The sequence below is a fragment of the Staurois parvus genome, unplaced genomic scaffold (genome assembly GCF_062004578.1).
Source record: "Staurois parvus isolate SC_StPar_1 unplaced genomic scaffold, SC_StPar_1.0 ptg000334l, whole genome shotgun sequence".
Lineage (NCBI taxonomy): Eukaryota > Metazoa > Chordata > Amphibia > Anura > Ranidae > Staurois > Staurois parvus.
The window spans coordinates 7,863,593-7,882,746 of record NW_028318130.1 but is presented as its reverse complement, the minus strand read 5'-3'; the positions used below and the strand labels follow the sequence as shown (position 1 = coordinate 7,882,746).

Here is a 19,154-nt window from a genome sequence, read left to right as displayed (position 1 = left end):
TTAATCAATAGCAGAATATTACATTCAAAACTGCTAGAAACTTTCAGTGTCCTTTATCTTTACTAACAAAATTACTGGAGGCGATTTATGAAAAGTAAAGTATTCTCCTTATTAGTTTGCCCGTGTTCACATTTAACACACAATCACGAGCAGATAAATTAAAATAAACCAACAAAGATCCTTTGCATTTATTAGGATGGTTGGGGTGTAAGTGACTTAACTAAAGTGGTCCATAGATGGATCAAAATTCGGCTGGTGCAGCAGGGACTGGCCAACTTTTTATTCATCTATGTCCGTTCCCGTTCCAGAGGAGTCAGTCTATTGGACTAAACTGTTGGTATATTTTCATTCCACCACCACTTGCAGCCAATCATCTACAGCACTGATCAGTATATTCTGACACCAGAGATGTCCCACTAACGGAATAAAATAGCACAGCTGAGAGGATTCCCCCATATACCTTATTTGTCAGTTATTTTTCTTACCCGCTGGCTGATAAAAAAAAAAAAAAAAGTCCTCTATGGTCATCTTAAAGAGTAACTCCACTTTCGTAAAGAAAAAAAAAACAAAAACATTCCCCTCTGGGTGATCTATGTATGTTGCAAAGATTTTAACAAACTTTGTTGCAGTTTTCTACCTTTTGTTAATCTGAAGAGAGAACCATTTGTTTGTCTGTGTCCATGTGCAAAGTGATTCTGTATGGGAGTGGTTTCATAATCATTCAGCTGCCGTACCTGCAGAGTCTGCATCCTTTTAGATGTACTTTCCTATTGGGAGCATCTCACCAAAAATTACATTTTTGTTGCAGGAGACACCTGAAATCTGACTTAGTGCAGACTTCTGGGAAAACCAGTGAGCCAATCACACAAGGAGGAAATTACTTATCTGGGGAGCGTTGTGTACACCATATGTGTACAGAACACCTCCAGGTAGCCTTATTGCAATGCAGAAGATTAGAACACTGTAGATTGACAAGGAAAAGTCATTTCTAATAACATTCAATTACAATATGACTTGTGTTGCAATTGTATATGCTATAATTTATTTGCTCTTTTTTTCCCCATGAAAGTGGAGTTATCCTTTAAGCTAAGCAAACATGTGCTCCTTTATTAACTTAACCCCAGTGACCCAAAGTAGTAGATATCATGTGCTGACCATACATGCCAGTATCCTGTCACTGCTTAACTAATGTACCTAATATGATCCGTCATTAGGAACGCAAGATAATCCATCTTTCGTATTGTGGCATACCTCAAAAGAGCACATATTTTGGCAGGACAAGCATGGTTTTCAGGTCATCCAAGGAAGGGAGGCTTAGATAAAATCGATGCTTGTTCTCATTTTCTTTAATTGCTAGGAGACTATGTATTTTTGGCCTAACTTTAGACTAGGCTAGATTTAAACCCGCTTCTATCCATTGAATTAGATGGTTTGATTCTCAGATTGGAGTTGTGCTTACTGTGCCCCCAATAAAGTGTTACTAAATCCAGGACCCTGCATTCACTATATCTGGTCTCCCACAGCACACAGAACATGGAAGTGCAATTATTTTAGTAAATATAAACTATTAAATACCTTTTCTCATCAGAAGTTAGTGGCTTCTATCTGTGTCCATCGCAGCACTAGCTAAAGCTTGTAGGAGGAGTTTTCTTTCTGTTCTAGGAGGATGGAAATCCCTGACCTCTGTCTGGACAGTGCCGATTGGCCCTGTGCTGATCACATGCACTCAAGGAAAAAAAAAAAACCTCCCTAGCAATACACACCAAACCGAGCATGTGCATGCCTACAGTTCAGTCTGGAGATAAGTGGTGGTTGCTTGAAAAAGGGGAGGAACAGAGAAGAAAGGATCAAACAGCATTTTTACACAATGCAGAGGATTAACCCTTTAGGTTCCACAGTGAGTATAACAAGCATGCTTTACTGCATATACAGGCTGGTTTTACTGTTGTGAGTTTAGGAACATTTTAGCCATTGCACATATCACATCTGTATTGGCCTCTCCCAACACAAATATTAGAAGGAAGGATTAATTAAAAACAGAGTTTAAGCTATCTTGGACACAGTGTTTCAGCATTTTTGCCCCACCTGAGTAGTTCAGATAATGCGTAGACATAGACCCATAGACACAAATGACTGTACACAGCTGTACTCTATTTTCTAATTCTTGTATACACCCATATGCTATACAAGTATTTATACGAGTATCAAAGTAAACCTCAGTACAGTTGCGCACAGCCATTCATGTCTATGGGTGGCTGTACACAACACCTGTGCTGCCCAGGCAGGAGGAAAACCCCAGGATTTTTCTTGAATGGATTCAGATATCCGAACGCAACAGATCTTTCATTACATTAACTTTTCCCAAGCAAAACAGAAATACAAAAAGAACCTACAACAAAAGATGAGAATATAATAGTGGGATGGGACTGGGAGGCAGCACAGGATGGGCCTTAATATATCCACTATATTTTACAATGAAGGAATATGAAACAAATTCCTTTAAATATACTGAAGCTTTCTAAAGAGGACTATTATACCTTCTGTAAATAAAGTAGCACATTTTGATAAAACATATGTTTTACTGGCAGTTGTACAATTACAAACATATTACTTGGATAACCAGATTACATAGCAACTTTATCCAAAAATGCACTGCTTAAAAAGGAGCAGATCCCAGTCCTGCTGATGGGTTAAGGACCTTCTATGGCCCTGTCCAACTCTCCTAGAGTAACTGCCTGTCTCCTGGAATCTCCTCCATGCTCTTGAGACTGTGTTGGGAGACACAGCAAACCTTCTGGCAATGACATGTATTGATGTGCCATCCTGGAGGGGTTGGACTGCCTGTGCAACCTCTGTAGGATCTGGGTATCGCCTCATGCTACCAGTAGTGACAATGACCCTAGCGAAATGCAAAACTAGTGAAAAATAGTCAGTGTTGCCCATGTAGTGCACCTGTTAATTCCATTAACACCAAAGCAGCTGAAACTGATCAACAACCACCTCTGCTACTTAACTGACCAGATCAATATCCCAGGCGTTTAGTTGACTTTATACTATACTCCGATTAAAAAGTGTTCCTTTAAATTTTTTGAGCAGTGTATTTTCTGAAATCGGGAAACTATCAAAGAAAAGCAATAAGATGTGAACAGAAAACATAACTTTACAAGAACTTCACAAATTGTGCTGCATGTCTGAACATTGAGAATAATCAAGTTTAAATCCTAAGCCAAAAAAAAAATAAAAAATCTACTTTTGCTGTGGTGTGTCCCTTGTATGCTGTCGGCTGCAGGAATTTACAAGGCCCCCTCTACCCCAGCCACCAAAATCCTCTGGTGTGGCAGAGCTGTGGTAGCTATGACCAGCACTCATCAAGACTGCCCGACTATGCCCACCATTTTACTTGGTGTAAGCAGGAAGGTGATGTTAGAGGGGACCTTTTACATATTAAGAAATGATAAACAAGCGTTTCACATGCTTGGTATTCAGCAACAGCAATCTTCAAAACACTGCTTGAAAGAAGTTATTACAGAGTGACTTTCTGCATAAGCATTTGAAATTCCTGTTTACAGGTATTAAACCCAAAGGCATACAATATATTGCACTGTACCAATTCTTAAAGGTGTTGGCTGCACTAGTTTCCTTCATTAGGCTCTATTTATAATTGCTGTAACCAATTAGAAACTATTAGCTGGAGTTCAGCTTCAATTTGTTAGCGTACTTAAATCTACTAGTACTTCTAACACTCTCCTCCGCCCAGACTGAAAATGCTGCTGTCCATATCTGCGCCCTGTGCTCATTCATCTAGAGTGGGGGCACTCTAACACGGGGGAATGGGTGTTACTGGTCAGATCACCAGGTGAAAACAGCAGGGAGAAAAGTCTAAAAAAAGGAAAACTAACAATCACCACCATCAACTGATTGGTGAACTGCAATATATTTAATTTCTGGTTTTGGGTTTAAAGTGTTACTAAACTCACAACTGTAAAATCAGTCTGTATATGCAGTAAAGCACGCTTGTTATACTCACTGTGGAACCTACGGGGTTAATCCTCCGCATTAAGTAAAAAGGCTGTTTGATCCTGTCTTCTCTGATCCTCCCCTTTTTCTACTGTCCCCAATCCATCTGCTGATAGTACGGAGCTTTTTTTTTTTTTCTTTGGGAAGGTGCATGTGATCAGCACAGGGCCAATCAGCACTGTCCAGACAGAGGTTCAGGGTTCATGCAACATCATAGGACAGTCAGAGGAGAATGAAAACTCCTCCAACAAAATTAACCAGTGCTCGGCCAGACACGGATAGAAGTGACAAGACTGCTATATACCGCTGATGAGAAAAGGTATTTAGCAGTTTATATTAACTAAAATAATGGCATTTCCATGATGTGTGTACTGTGGGAGACCAGATATAGTGAATGCAGGGTCCTGGGTTTTGTAATACTGTAATATTGCTTTAAATTACTGCACCATTATGAGCCACTAATGAAAAAGGGATTGTGGTAATTGTGCGCTTAGACACAGACGCTGGCAACCATATTGTTATGTCTACCATTTTGTCTCGATTCTCCCTCCATCCCCCCTCCCTTTGGAATGGAATGTGGTCTGTAAATGAACTGGGGTCGAAAGTGCATATCATACTCCTGGCTGTAAATCCCTAATTAGCCTGGTTCCAGAATGTCTGCTTGACAACCACTTTCCTCTGCCCGGTCGTAAAACCATAACTCAGTCGGTCACGACCTGTAAGCATTACAGCAGAGGGTGCGATAAAACGTACATCCCACGTGAGTCATTTTTCATACAAATTCATATACTTCAGCAGGAACTGGGCACATTGATATGAAGAATATATTCAAATCATTTTAATATGAGTCACATGACACCTTACATCCCTATGTAGCACCTACAAGAGGGTAGAAAGCAATATCTTTTATCCAGAGTGGCAGGATATGCTACAGTTTGGTATCTGTGCGTTTGGAATATGATTCTACATATTAATCTGCCAGTTGCTAGGATGCTACCTGTACCTATTGACCGTAGTATGAACTTGTAAGGGATTTGGTCCTAACCGTGGTCACTGCCTAACACCCATCCCCAAATGAGGCGATTGTCTATTTGCTCTCAGGAGACACCCCTTTGAGATAATAGAAAAAAGACTGACATGCCTAGAGAAAGTAAGATCTCTCCCTTTTAACATCAGGAACCATCTTTGGGAGAAAGGCAACCTTTTTGTTCGGACGATTGGACTCTGCTCAAACCAAGGACTTTTGCAAGTATCCTGCCTTCTGAAACTTCTTTCTTTTATTTTTCTGTTGTTTTATTGCTCTCTTTATTGTTACATGTTTTTCTGTAAATATTTTAATTGCACCATTTTGACCTTTTTAGTAATAAATCCTATTTTCTGAAAAGTGTTGAACAGTTTCTAAAGCTCTTAATGCAAACTAAGAATAGCCATCTCTGAAGAGTGCTGCTGTATGTATTAATCCTCTGAATACATCTGTCTATGGTGAGTGTGTGTTACAGACGCTTATACTAATATAGTGTTGCTGCTAAGATTTGTGAGTTTCCTCCTTTTTACCACCTCTGTAAAAAGGTGGTGGTGGCAGTGTGAAGGGTTAATTGCATAATTAATCTGGCCCAGTAACAATCGCTCTCAGGCTGCTGGCACATAGATTGTGGCCCTGCGGGCTGGAAAATCTTTGTGCAAGTCGCAGCTGAGAGTGGCATTGTTACGCAAGTGAGAGCGGTTTGAGATCGGCTGGCCCTTCGGTCACAAGTTGGTGAGAAGGGCTGGGGTCTGACACTGCACACCGCCACAGGGATGACATGTCAAACATTAGAACTAGAGCTGCTTCAGGGCACAACATCTACAAATAATACCAAGACTTGGGTTTGTACAGTATAAGCTACAAATGTTTAAAAGGACAACTGCTACATGTATTATTTTAATGACTGCCTTGTACAGTTCTGCTTGAACATGTTTTTGCCAAGTTCTCTTCAGCCAACAACATATTTATGCCACGGCCATATTCATTCCTATATTCATTCATTCCTATACTAAGAGCCATATTTTGCAGGATCACTGGAGACCGCCATGGCTGTACCTACCTACTTACTAAATGGTGAAGTTAGGATTAATACGGTAGCGCCAAAGCCTGCACCTTAAACAAGATGTTGCAATATTAGCTCCAATATGCCAATCATCACAGGTTCTACTTATAGATTAAGAGAGTATGTTTACAGATAACTCAGAAAAAGAAATCCCCAATATTTAGGAACCAAATATTGAGATTTGTTCAGAGCCAAGGTAACCACAGATTGCATCAACAGTAACCTTTATAATAAATAAATAAAATACACAAACACCCTTGACACACATACACTCACTGGCCACTTTATTAGGTACACCTGGTCAATTGCTTGGTAACACAAACTGCTAATTAGTCAATCACATGGCAGCAACTCAATGCATTTAGGCATGTAGACGTGGTGAAGACGACTTGCTGAAGTTCAAACTGAGCGTCAAAATATTGAAGAAAGGGGATTTAAGTGACTTTGAATGTGGCATGGTTGTTGGTACTAGAAAGGTTGGTCTAAGTATTTCAAAAACTGATGATCTACTGGTATTTTCACACACAACCATCTCTAGGGTTTCCAGAGAATGGTCCAACAAAGAGAAAATATTCAGTGAGTGGCAGTTGTGTGGAGGAAAATGCCTTGTTGATGTCACAGGAAAATGAGCAGATGACAGCAAGGCAAAAGTAACTCAAATAACCATTAGTTACAACCAAGGTATGCAGAGCACCATCTATGAATGCATAACAAATCAAACCTTGAAGCAGATGGGCTACAGCAGCAGAAGACTATACAGGGCACCACTCCTGTCAGATAAGAACAAGAAAAAGAGCCTACAATTCGCACAAGCTCACGAAAATTGGACAATAGCAGATTGGGAAAACGTTGCCTGGTCTGATAGATCTCGATTTCAGCTGCGACATTCAGATGGTATGGTCAGAATTTGGTGAAAAAACAAGAAAGCATGGATCCAACCTGCCTTGCATCAACGTTTCAGGCTGCTGCTGGTGGTGTAATGTTGGGGATATTTTCTTGGAACACTTTGGGCCCCTTAGTACCAATTGAGCATCGTTCAAATGCCACGACCTACCTGAGTATTGTTGCTGACCATGTCCATCCCTTTATGACTACAGTGTACCCATCTTCTGATGGTTACTTCCAGCAGGATAATGCACCATGTCACAAAACTCAAATCATTTCAACCTGGTTTCTTGAACAGGACAATGAGGTCACTGTACTCCAATGACCTCCACAGTCACCAGATGTCAATCCAATAGAGCACCTTTGGGATGTGGTAGGAGTGGGAGATTCGCATCATGGGTGTGCAGCCGATAAATCCATGATGCTAATAAGTCAATAATGACCAAAATCTCTGAGGAATGTTTCCAACACCTTTGTTGAATCTATGCCATGAATTAAGAAAGTTCTGAAAGCAAAAGGAGGAACAACCCAGTACTAGCAAAGGTGTACCTAATTAAGTGGTCAGTAAGTGTACATACTGGTTTAACATTTAGTATCAAATTTGCTTTGAGTCTAGGAGCCAGCTAAAAAAGTTAGGAGACCGTTTTTTAAAAATCAACTGCCGGAACTGCGAGAAAGAAAAGAAAAAAAAAGAAAAAAAAAGGAAGTAGGTGCACAGGCATGACACACTCAAAGTGTAAGTTCACCTTTACAGAAAATCTGTAAGGTGACCTTACATTATATCCCCCCAACCCAGTCCCACTGTACCAGTATCTCGCGATCCCCCACTTCACCAGTCCCAAGATTTGAAATCCACATGACTTTCTCTCCTCTCCTCCAAGCACTGACAGGACGGGCTGGACGGATTTTGATTGGTCAGCTCTGTCCACGTTACGGTGGTACCCCTTGAAATTTTCCACATTTTGTCAAGTTACAACCAAAAACATTGGTTTCTGTGATAGACCAATCTCTGCAGCTCCTCCAGAGTTCCCATGGGCCTTTTGGCTGCTTCTCTTATTAATGCTCTCTTTGCCCGGCCTGTCAGTTTAGGTGGACGGCCATGTCTTGGTAGATTTGCAGTTGTGCCATACTCTTTCCATTTTTGGATGATGGATTAAACAGTACTCCGTGGGATGTTCAAGGCTTGGGATATTTTTTTTTATCCTAACCCTGCTTTAAACTTCTCCACTTCCTGACATGTCTTATGTGTTCCTTGGCCTTCATGATGCTGTTTGTTCACTAATGTTCTCTAGAAAACCTCTGAGGGCTTCACAGAACAGCTGTAGGTATACTCAGATTAAATTATACACAGGTGGACTCTATTTACTAATTAGGTGACTTCTGAAGGCAGCTGGTTCCACTAGATTTTAGTTACGGGTATCAGAGTAAAGGGAGCAGAATACAAATGCACGCCACACTTTTCAGATATTTATTTGTAAAGAATTTTGAAAAACATTTATCATTTTCCTTCTACGTCACAATTATGTGCCACTTTGTGTTGGTCTATCACATATAATCCCAATAAAATACAATTGAGTTTTTGGTTGTAACATGACAAAATGTTCAAAATTTCAAGGGGTATGAATATACTTTTTCAAGGCATTGTACGAGCCACCGAAAATTATCGCCCGAAAATAGGGTTATCTGCATTTTGCCAATAATGATAATTGACTTCAATGCAAAAACGCTCCCCATTGACTTCAACGCTGCATGGAGAATGCATGGAGGTAAAAAATCTTGAGCCTTTACAACCACTTTAAAGTGTTACTAAACCCAGGACCCTGCATTTGCTGTATCTGGTCTCCCACAGTACACAGAACATGGAAATGCAATGATTTTAGTAGATATAAACTGCAGAATACCTTTTCTCATCAGCTATTAGAGCAGTCTTGTTACTTCTATCAGAGTCCAGGAGAGCACTGGTTAAAGCTTGTATGAAGAGTTTTAATTTTGCTCTAGGAGGATGCAGAACCCCTGACCTCTGTCTGGACAGTGCTGATTGGCCGTGCTGATCACATGCACTCTCCCAAGTAAAAAAAAAACCTCTCTACCAACACACACCAAACTGAGCATGTGCAGAGTGACTCCACACGATATGTCTTTTCAGGAGATAAGAGGGGGCGACACAAAGAAGGGGAGAATAAGAGAAATCAGGATCAAACAGTGTTTTTACACAGTGCAGAGGATTAACCCCTAAGCATAACAAGAATACTTTACTGCAGATACAGACTGATTTTACTGTTGTGGGTTTAGTAACACTGTAATGAAGGAAAAGTGCAATGACAACACCACACCTGTAAGGCCTCGTTCACAATGATGTACAATTGTGTACACACATGCAAGAAAAGTGTTCACCTGCAAAGGTGTTCCATGCATCCCCATTCATTTCAATTGGGACGCAACATGCACAGTTACAACCACTGCTCCCACTTTGACAGCTGTGTGGGTGTAGGTGCACTGCCCGCACGGCTGTTCAACTGGGAGCAGAGGCAGTTTCCTTGCAGCTGCTGCATCCCAACTGACATGAATGGTACTGCCTGCATAAGGATGCATGGAACACCTGGGCATCCCTATGTGGGTAAAAACACAGCCCTTGGATGGGCGTATACTGCAGTACACCAGTGTGAACGAGGGCTGATCCATTCATACTCCCTCCTGCTGTGCTGCTGAAGGTCCCAGTACAGAGCAGGGGCTGGAGGACAGAACACTGCACCCATAATCCACTGCAATACCTTGCAGGCTCCAATGCAATGAAATAATAATTGCACATGTTTGCAATATAGCTGCATTTATTATTTATTTGCAAAAGGTTTTGACTGAAAGGATACGGGGGGGGGGGGCTGAGCGACAGAAGGGATATCGGGGGGAGGGTCTGAGCGACAGAAGGGATACGGACGGGGGGGGGCTGAGCGACAGGAGGGATATCGGGGGGGGGGGGGTCTGAGCGACAGAAGGGCAGAAAGGCTACGGGGGGGGGGTCTGAGGGACAGAAGGGACACGGAGGGGGGGGGGGGTCTGAGCGACAGAGGGGATACGGGGGGAGGAATGGGGGGTGTCTGAGCGACAGAAGGGATACGGGGGGGGGGGTCTGAGCGACAGAAGGGATACGGGGGGGGGGGGTCTGAGCGACAGAAGGGATACGGGGGGGGGGGGGGTCTGAGCGACAGAAGGGATACGGGGGGGGGGGGTCTGAGCGACAGAAGGGATACGGGGGGGGGGGTCTGAGCGACAGAAGGGATACGGGGGGGGGGGTCTGAGCGACAGAAGGGATACGGGGGGGGGGGTCTGAGCGACAGAAAGGATACGGGGGGGGGTCTGAGCGACAGAAGGGATACGGGGGGGGGGTCTGAGCGACAGAAAGGATACGGGGGGGGGGTCTGAGCGACAGAAAGGATACGGGGGGGGGGGTCTGAGCGACAGAAGGGATACGGGGGGGGGGGTCTGAGCGACAGAAGGGATACGGGGGGGGGTCTGAGCGACAGAAGGGATACGGGGGGGGGGGGGTCTGAGCGACAGAAGGGCAGAAAGGCTACGGGGGGGGGTCTGAGGGACAGAAGGGACACGGAGGGGGGGGGGGTCTGAGCGACAGAGGGGATACGGGGGGAGGAATGGGGGGTGTCTGAGCGACAGAAGGGATACGGGGGGGGGTCTGAATGACAGAAGGGATACGGGGGGGGGGGTCTGAGCGACAGAAGGGATACGGGGGGGGGGGGGGGGTCTGAGCGACAGAAGGGATACGGGGGGGGGGGGGGGGTCTGAGCGACAGAAGGGATACGGGGGGGGGGGTCTGAGCGACAGAAGGGATACGGGGGGGGGGGTCTGAGCGACAGAAGGGATACGGGGGGGGGGTCTGAGCGACAGAAAGGATACGGGGGGGGGGGTCTGAGCGACAGAAAGGATACGGGGGGGGGGTCTGAGCGACAGAAGGGATACGGGGGGGGGGTCTGAGCGACAGAAGGGATACGGGGGGGGGGGGTCTGAGCGACAGAAGGGATACGGGGGGGGGGGGGGGGGTCTGAGCGACAGAAGGGATACGGGGGGGGGGGGGTCTGAGCGACAGAAGGGATACGGGGGGGGGGGGGGTCTGAGCGACAGAAGGGATACGGGGGGGGGGGTCTGAGAGACAGAAGGGATACGGGGGGGGGGGTCTGAGCGACAGAAGGGATACGGGGGGGGGGGTCTGAGCGACAGAAGGGATACGGGGGGGGGGGGTCTGAGCGACAGAAGGGATACGGGGGGGGGGGGTCTGAGCGACAGAAGGGTTACGGGGGGGGGTCTGAGCGACAGAAGGGTTACGGGGGGGGGTCTGAGCGACAGAAGGGTTACGGGGGGGGGTCTGAGTGACAGAAGGGTTACGGGGGGGGGGTCTGAGCGACAGAAGGGTTACGGGGGGGGTCTGAGCGACAGAAGGGTTACGGGGGGGGTGTCTGAGCGACAGAAGGGTTACGGGGGGGGGGGGGTCTGAGCGACAGAAGGGTTACGGGGGGGGGGGGGTCTGAGCGACAGAAGGGTTACGGTGGAAGGGGGTCTGAGCGACAGAAGGGTTACGGTGGGGGGGGGGGCGGGTCTGAGCGACAGAAGGGTTACGGGGGGGGGGGGTCTGAGCGACAGAAGGGATACGGGGGGGGGGGTCTGAGCGACAGAAGGGTTACGGGGGGGGGGGGACTGAGCGACAGAAGGGTTACGGGGAGGGTCTGAGCGACAGAAGGGTTACGGGGGGGGGGGGGGTCTGAGCGACAGAAGGGTTACGGGGGGGGGGGGGGGTCTGAGCGACAGAAGGGTTACGGGGGGGGGGGGGGTCTGAGCGACAGAAGGGTTACGGGGGGGGGGGGGGGGTCTGAGCGACAGAAGGGTTACGGGGGGGGGGGGGGTCTGAGCGACAGAAGGGTTACGGGGGGGGGGGGGTCTGAGCGACAGAAGGGTTACGGTGGGGGGGGGGGCGGGTCTGAGCGACAGAAGGGTTACGGGGGGGGGGGGGTCTGAGCGACAGAAGGGATACGGGGGGGGGGGTCTGAGCGACAGAAGGGTTACGGGGGGGGGGGGACTGAGCGACAGAAGGGTTACGGGGAGGGTCTGAGCGACAGAAGGGTTACGGGGGGGGGGGGGTCTGAGCGACAGAAGGGTTACGGGGGGGGGGGTCTGAGCGACAGAAGGGTTACGGGGGGGGGGGTCTGAGCGACAGAAGGGTTACGGGGGGGGGGGGGTCTGAGCGACAGAAGGGTTACGGGGGGGGGGGGGGGTCTGAGCGACAGAAGGGTTACGGGGGGGGGGGGGGGTCTGAGCGACAGAAGGGTTACGGGGGGGGGGGGGGTCTGAGCGACAGAAGGGTTACGGGGGGGGGGGGGGGTCTGAGCGACAGAAGGGTTACGGGGGGGTGGGGGTCTGAGCTACAGAAGGGTTACGGGGGGGGGGTCTGAGCGACAGAAGGGTTACGGGGGGGGTCTGAGCGACAGAAGGGTTATGGTGGAAGGGGGTCTGAGCGACAGTAGGGTTACGGTGGAAGGGGGTCTGAGCGACAGAAGGGTTACGGGGGGGGGGGGGGGTCTGAGCGACAGAAGGGTTACGGTGGGGGGGGGGGGTCTGAGCGACAGAAGGGTTACGGTGGGGGGGGGGGTCTGAGCGACAGAAGGGTTACGGTGGGGGGGGGGGGGTCTGAGCGACAGAAGGGTTACGGTGGGGGGGGGGGGGGGTCTGAGCGACAGAAGGGTTACGGTGGGGGGGGGGTCTGAGCGACAGAAGGGTTACGGTGGGGGGGGGGTCTGAGCGACAGAAGGGTTACGGTGGGGGGGGGGGGTCTGAGCGACAGAAGGGTTACGGTGGGGGGGGGGGTCTGAGCGACAGAAGGGTTACGGTGGGGGGGGCTGTCTGAGCGACAGAAGGGATACGGGGGGGGGGGGGTCTGAGCGACAGAAGGGTTACGGGGGGGGGGGGGGTCTGAGCGACAGAAGGGATACGGGGGGGGGGGTCTGAGCGACAGAAGGGTTACGGGGGGGGGGGGACTGAGCGACAGAAGGGTTACGGGGAGGGTCTGAGCGACAGAAGGGTTACGGGGGGGGGGGGTCTGAGCGACAGAAGGGTTACGGGGGGGGGGGTCTGAGCGACAGAAGGGTTACGGGGGGGGGGGGGTCTGAGCGACAGAAGGGTTACGGGGGGGGGGGGTCTGAGCGACAGAAGGGTTACGGGGGGGTGGGGGTCTGAGCTACAGAAGGGTTACGGGGGGGGGGTCTGAGCGACAGAAGGGTTACGGGGGGGGTCTGAGCGACAGAAGGGTTACGGGGGGGGTCTGAGCGACAGAAGGGTTACGGTGGAAGGGGGTCTGAGCGACAGTAGGGTTACGGTGGAAGGGGGTCTGAGCGACAGAAGGGTTACGGGGGGGGGGGGGGGTCTGAGCGACAGAAGGGTTACGGTGGGGGGGGGGGTCTGAGCGACAGAAGGGTTACGGTGGGGGGGGGGTCTGAGCGACAGAAGGGTTACGGTGGGGGGGGGGGGGTCCGAGCGACAGAAGGGTTACGGTGGGGGGGGGGGGGGGTCTGAGCGACAGAAGGGTTACGGTGGGGGGGGGGTCTGAGCGACAGAAGGGTTACGGTGGGGGGGGGGGTCTGAGCGACAGAAGGGTTACGGTGGGGGGGGGGGGGGTCTGAGCGACAGAAGGGTTACGGTGGGGGGGGGGTCTGAGCGACAGAAGGGTTACGGTGGGGGGGGCTGTCTGAGCGACAGAAGGGATACGGAGGGAGGGGGGCTGAGCGACTGACGGGATACGGGGGGAGGGGGGCTAAGCGACTGACGGGACACGGGGGGGGGGGGGCTGAGCGACTGACGGGACACGGAGGGGGGGGGGCTGAGCGACTGACGGGACACGGGGGGGACTGAACGACTGACGGGATACGGGGGGGGCTGAACGACTGACGGGATACGGGGGGGGGGGCTGAGTGACCGACGGGATACGGGGGGGCTGAGCGACTGACAGGCAGAGTGTAGGGTTGCCACTTCCTTCTCTTTAAAACCGAACACATACTGATTACACAGGTTCTGTGGCTGATTACGGTTGTCATTAAACTCACTTTGTGCCTTACCTGCAATAAACATGCCTCAGAACCTGTGTAATTCATACGTGTTTGGTTTTAAGGGGATGAGGTGACAACCCTAGCAAGGAGTCTGGGTTGTCTGGGGATGTAGTCACATATGGGGAGGATGCTGGAGGTGTACACACAGCCTGGAGCAGGGAGGACAGAACCGAGGGGTGTCCACACACACAGAGCCCCCTCCCTCATACACGGACAGGTACTCACAGTGTGACCCGGGACACATGGATGTTTACAGGCACCACTCGCTCTTTGAAGGCGGTAGTAATGAAGCAGCCGAAGGTGAGTGCAGCCATCACACTGAGGGAGAAGGCGAAGAGGGAATTGGCCCGGGACAGAACGGTGTTCATGGTGCTGAGATGACAGGGCCGGACGGACACAGCTCTTCCTGTCACTGGGTACCAGCGAAGCCGGGGCTCATACACAGGAAGCCGGGCTAACGCTGAGCTGTCTGTCTGAGCCGAGCGGACCTCCGTACAACCTCACTTCCGCCCGGGCTTTACGTACACGTAAGGATCCTCAGTTCATATGACTGAAGGCACTGCGCCATCTTGGAATTGGCGGGCTGACTGACTATCCATACGTGTGGTAGTTGTGTGCTCTGACGGACTCTCTTGCAGTTCTGCTTTGGTAGACAATGTAACTACAAAGACGACTAATTATCATCTGAGGGTTAAACTGGTTACATTTGTGTCAGTGTGGACGGCCGGGGACAATACCTCATTGAATAGTGTTTAAAGCTGATCTCCATATTTACATGGATTTAAAGGAGACATTTTTATGTTCATTTTTGATAAGAGTAATGGTTTATACACACGATGAAATTGTACGAAAATGTTCATATGAGGATTGATTGGCCAATAATCTGATCATAAGTACACAGCTTTCAAGAGCCAATCACGACAATTCATGTGACAATATCTAAAGGGACACACATGACATTTTTACCGTACCAGATGACATATAATACCAGATTGTATCATTTGTATTTAATCAGTACAGTGGTTACTGTATTTTTCGCTCCATAAGACGCACTTTTTTCCCCCAAAAAAAATGGGGAAAGTGTGCATCTTATGGAGCGGTCGGCCCGATATTCCCGATTGCGCCATGTTAGAATACCGGGCCAGACACTCAGCTCTTCTGTGCAGCAGAACCTGCTCCTCGGTCCAGCGGTGTGTTCACTGTCTTCTCTCCCCGGCTCTGGCATCTTTAGTGTGGGCACCCGGCTTTGACAGCCCCTTCCACTCTCCAAAGGTCTGCAGTCTCTGGTCATCTCCTGTACTGTGTCCGCAGTCTCTGGTCGTCACCTGTACTGTGTCCGCAGTCTCTGGTCGTCACCTGTACTGTGTCCGCAGTCTCTGGTCGTCACCTGTACTGTGTCCGCAGTCTCTGGTCGTCACCTGTACTGTGTCCGCAGTCTCTGGTCGTCACCTGTACTGTGTCCGCAGTCTCTGGTCGTCACCTGTACTGTGTCCGCAGTCTCTGGTCGTCACCTGTACTGTGTCCGCAGTCTCTGGTCATCTCCTGTACTATGTGCGCAGTCTCTGGTCGTCTCCTGTACTATGTCCGCAGTCTCTGGCCGTCTCCTGTACTATGTGCGCAGTCTCTGGCCGTCTCCTGTAGTATGTCCGCAGTCTCTGGTCGTCACCTGTACTGTGTCCGCAGTCTCTGGTCGTCTCCTGTACTGTGTGCGCAGTCTCTGGTCGTCTCCTGTACTGCGTCCGCAGTCTCTGGTCGTCTCCTGTACTGCGCCCGTAGTCTCTGGTCGTCACCTGTACTGTGCCCGCAGTCTCTGGTCGTCTCCTGTACTGTGTCCGCAGTCTCTGGCCATCTCCTGTAGTATGTCCGCAGTCTCTGGCCATCTCCTGTAGTATGTCCGCAGTCTCGGGTCATCTCCTGTACTGTGTCCGTAGTCTCTGGTCATCTCCTGTACTATGTCTACAGTCCATTGGTTCAGAATATTTCTTTTCTTGTTTTCCTCCTCTAAAACCTAGGTGCGTCTTATGGTCAGGTGCATCTTATGGAGTGAAAAATAGGGTACATAGTCTGGCTGAAGAAAAGACAAAAGTCTATCCAGTTCAACCACTAAAAAAAAAAAAGTTATAATCCTATACCCACAGTTGATCCAGAGGAAGGCAAAAAACCCCAGCAAAGCATGATCCAATTTGCTCCTGCAGGGGAAAAAATTTCCCTGCATCAACTTTACCTATAAATGTTAGTATCCAGTTATATTCTGTGTATCTAAGAAACAATCCAGGCCTTTTTTAAAGCAATCCACTGAGCTGACCAGAACCAACTCTTGAGGGAGCCTATTCCACATTCTCACAGCTCTCACTGTGAAGAAACCTTTCTGTGTTTGGAGACTAAATTTCTTCCAGACGTAAAGAGTGCCCCCTTGTCCTCTGTGATGACCTCAGGGTGAATAACTCTACACTGAGTTCACTATATGAACCACTGATGTACTTATACATGTTGTTTGAAAATACAATACATGACATCAATTTCTAAATTCTTTTCTTTCGTACAAGAAATTTCATAAGTTTAGTATAGTCCCCTTTATTCCTGCTCTAGAGACAACCCAAAATATGGGATTTTCATTTACTTTCATTTCAAACTGACAGGTGTAATCCTTCTCTATCCAAAAGTAAAAAAAAGTTTTCCTTTAGAGATACTTTAAACTGCTTCACCTCCGCTCTATAGCAGGAATACTGTTACAGGGCGGCAGGGGTGTGCAAAATCACACACGTATATATATATATATATATATTGTGAGAACTCGCTTCAAAATGGTAGAGCTTCTTCAAAGCACACAGCAACTCGCTTCTTTTTAAGGGCCTTTTTGCCCAATTTTATTTGAAAGAAAAAGTTCCTTAAATCTTCCCAGGCAGGGGTATCCACATCAAACAAATGCAAATGATATTCAGCCTTCTGGCTGGTACACCGATTTCCATCTGTCTACTGCAGACTCTATCCAAAAATGGCTTCCCCGCACACAGGTAGCCAATCGCACACAGCTTGTCTGGCTTCCACCTCTACTAGGTGAAGCCACCTGACTCCAAGGCAGAGACCTCCTGTCTGCCGAAGAGTAGCCCTCCTGACTCCTGTCTGCCGGGGTGGAGCCCTCCTGTCTGCTGGGGTGGAGCTCATAATCATGACCTGGCCTCCACAAAAGACCCGCACACACCTGTGCAATCATCGCGCTGGCTGCTCTCAAAATATGGGCCCAGGATTGGAGATTTCATCCCTCCCAAATCTCTTAGAAATCTCCAGGCTACAGGTCCCAAAACAGGCTTTACAAACCAAAGAGGAAACGTATAAACCAGTTACCTCTGCATTATGAGAACTGCCTGGAGCCCCTCAACCTGTATGGTTGAGAATCCTGGGTCTCCATCATGATTTCCACTGTGGCAGGATACCGCACTGCGCATTCAATATACGCTTCTGGTAAGTGCATACTTCGACTGGTTTCTCGTCATCCGAAGTCACCAGCACGGAGCACAGATCTATTTCACCATTCAGACTTATGCCACTTACTTGAATTTTCCATACTTGTCACTTAGTGTGTTGCTCTTGCTATATTTAAGCGTCACTACTGGATGCAGTCACTATTTCACTGTAGAAGTGCCTCAACAGCGCCCACTGTTTAGTACCATCTTTTATTTTTTACTACCTACCTTTTACGATTTTTACTATCTATTACTTAGCGCTGCATATTATTATTCTATATACTGTCTTTTAGAGGTGCAGAGGTTTGCCTTTTTTATGCTAGCTGCTTATTATCTACTGTGCGCATGCAACTACCTCTATTTACACATATATATATATGTATATATATATGTGATTTTGCAGTTCCGGGTAGGGATTGCGCGCGGCCTCGGCTGTCAATCACCAGGTCCCAGTAGGTGATTACTCGCCGTCACCCGGTGATCACCGAGTATCTCTGATGGGGGAGAGACCTGTATTTAAACAATACAGACCTCTCCCCTGTCAGCTCCTGCACACTGCTTTGTAATGTTCTGCATAGCAGAGCCATACAAAACAGTGTACTTACAGTGAAACACACACAGCCCATGTAGTAAAACAACACACAGTCAACCCTTTGATCGCCCCACATGTTAACCCCTTCCTGCCCAGTGCCATTAGTACAGTGTTAGTGCTTTTTATTAGCACTGATCACTGTATTGGTGTCACTGGGGATGTCAGCGACACCAAATTAGTTCCCCCCAGTGTTAGAATGCCTGCCGCAGTCCCGCTATAAGTCGCTGATTGCCGCCATTACTAGTAGAAAAAAAAATTCCAGTATCTATACCGCCATTTGTGAATGCTATAACTTTCACATAAACCAATTAATTTACACATATTGGGATTTTTTTTAGCAAAGACATGCAATAGCAAAAAGTCAAAAATACTGTTTTTTCTCAAAATTGTTGTTTTTTTTTGTTTATAGTGCAAAAAATAAAAACCGCAAAAGCGATCAAATACCACCGAAAGAAAGTTCTATTTGTGGAAAAAAAGGTGCAGTGTTGCATGACTGCTCAATTGTCAGTTAAAGTAACGCAGTGCCGTTAAAAAATGGCCTGGTCAGGAAGGGGGGGGGGGGGGGGGGTGGTGAATCCTCTGGAGGGCAAGTGGTTAAAGTGAAACTTTAACCAGAAAATTAAGTCCTGTTAGATCACTCCAGGCTGGCCTATTTTGGAGTTATAGCTATATAACATTATTAATAAGTGTCTATACTGTTTAAAATCTAGTAATACACTGACTCACCCTGTTCTGCACATGCTCATTTGCTCTCTATTTTGTGTCACTGCCAAAAATGTAGAGGTCAGTCTGCTGACAGCCTAAAAATCTACTGCTGCTCAGAGACTGTGGGCTTCAGCAAAATGGTAGTCTCCAGTAAGAAGAAACCACAATAATGCTGGAGGTAATTTACACCATACACTAATTTTGGAAGGATAATTATTAATGTGGAATGTATGTTCCTTGATCAAGAACATTATTTTTATCAAGTAAAATTCCACTTTAAATTGAGGTTTAAATTGGGCAA

At 48.1% G+C, this 19,154-nt stretch overlaps 1 protein-coding gene across 1 annotated transcript in view; it reads right to left on the bottom strand.

Moving 5' to 3' along the window:
• SPCS3 (signal peptidase complex subunit 3) overlaps positions 1 to 14,584 on the bottom strand; it is a 37,298-nt gene extending 22,714 nt beyond the window's left edge. Inside the window, exon 1 of the mRNA XM_089684062.1 lies at positions 14,318 to 14,584. Within this exon, the coding sequence (XP_089540188.1) occupies positions 14,318 to 14,460 (143 nt within the window). The 5' untranslated portion in view covers positions 14,461 to 14,584. The remainder of the gene's footprint in view (positions 1 to 14,317) is intronic.
• Between the last annotated feature and the right edge of the window lie 4,570 nt (positions 14,585 to 19,154).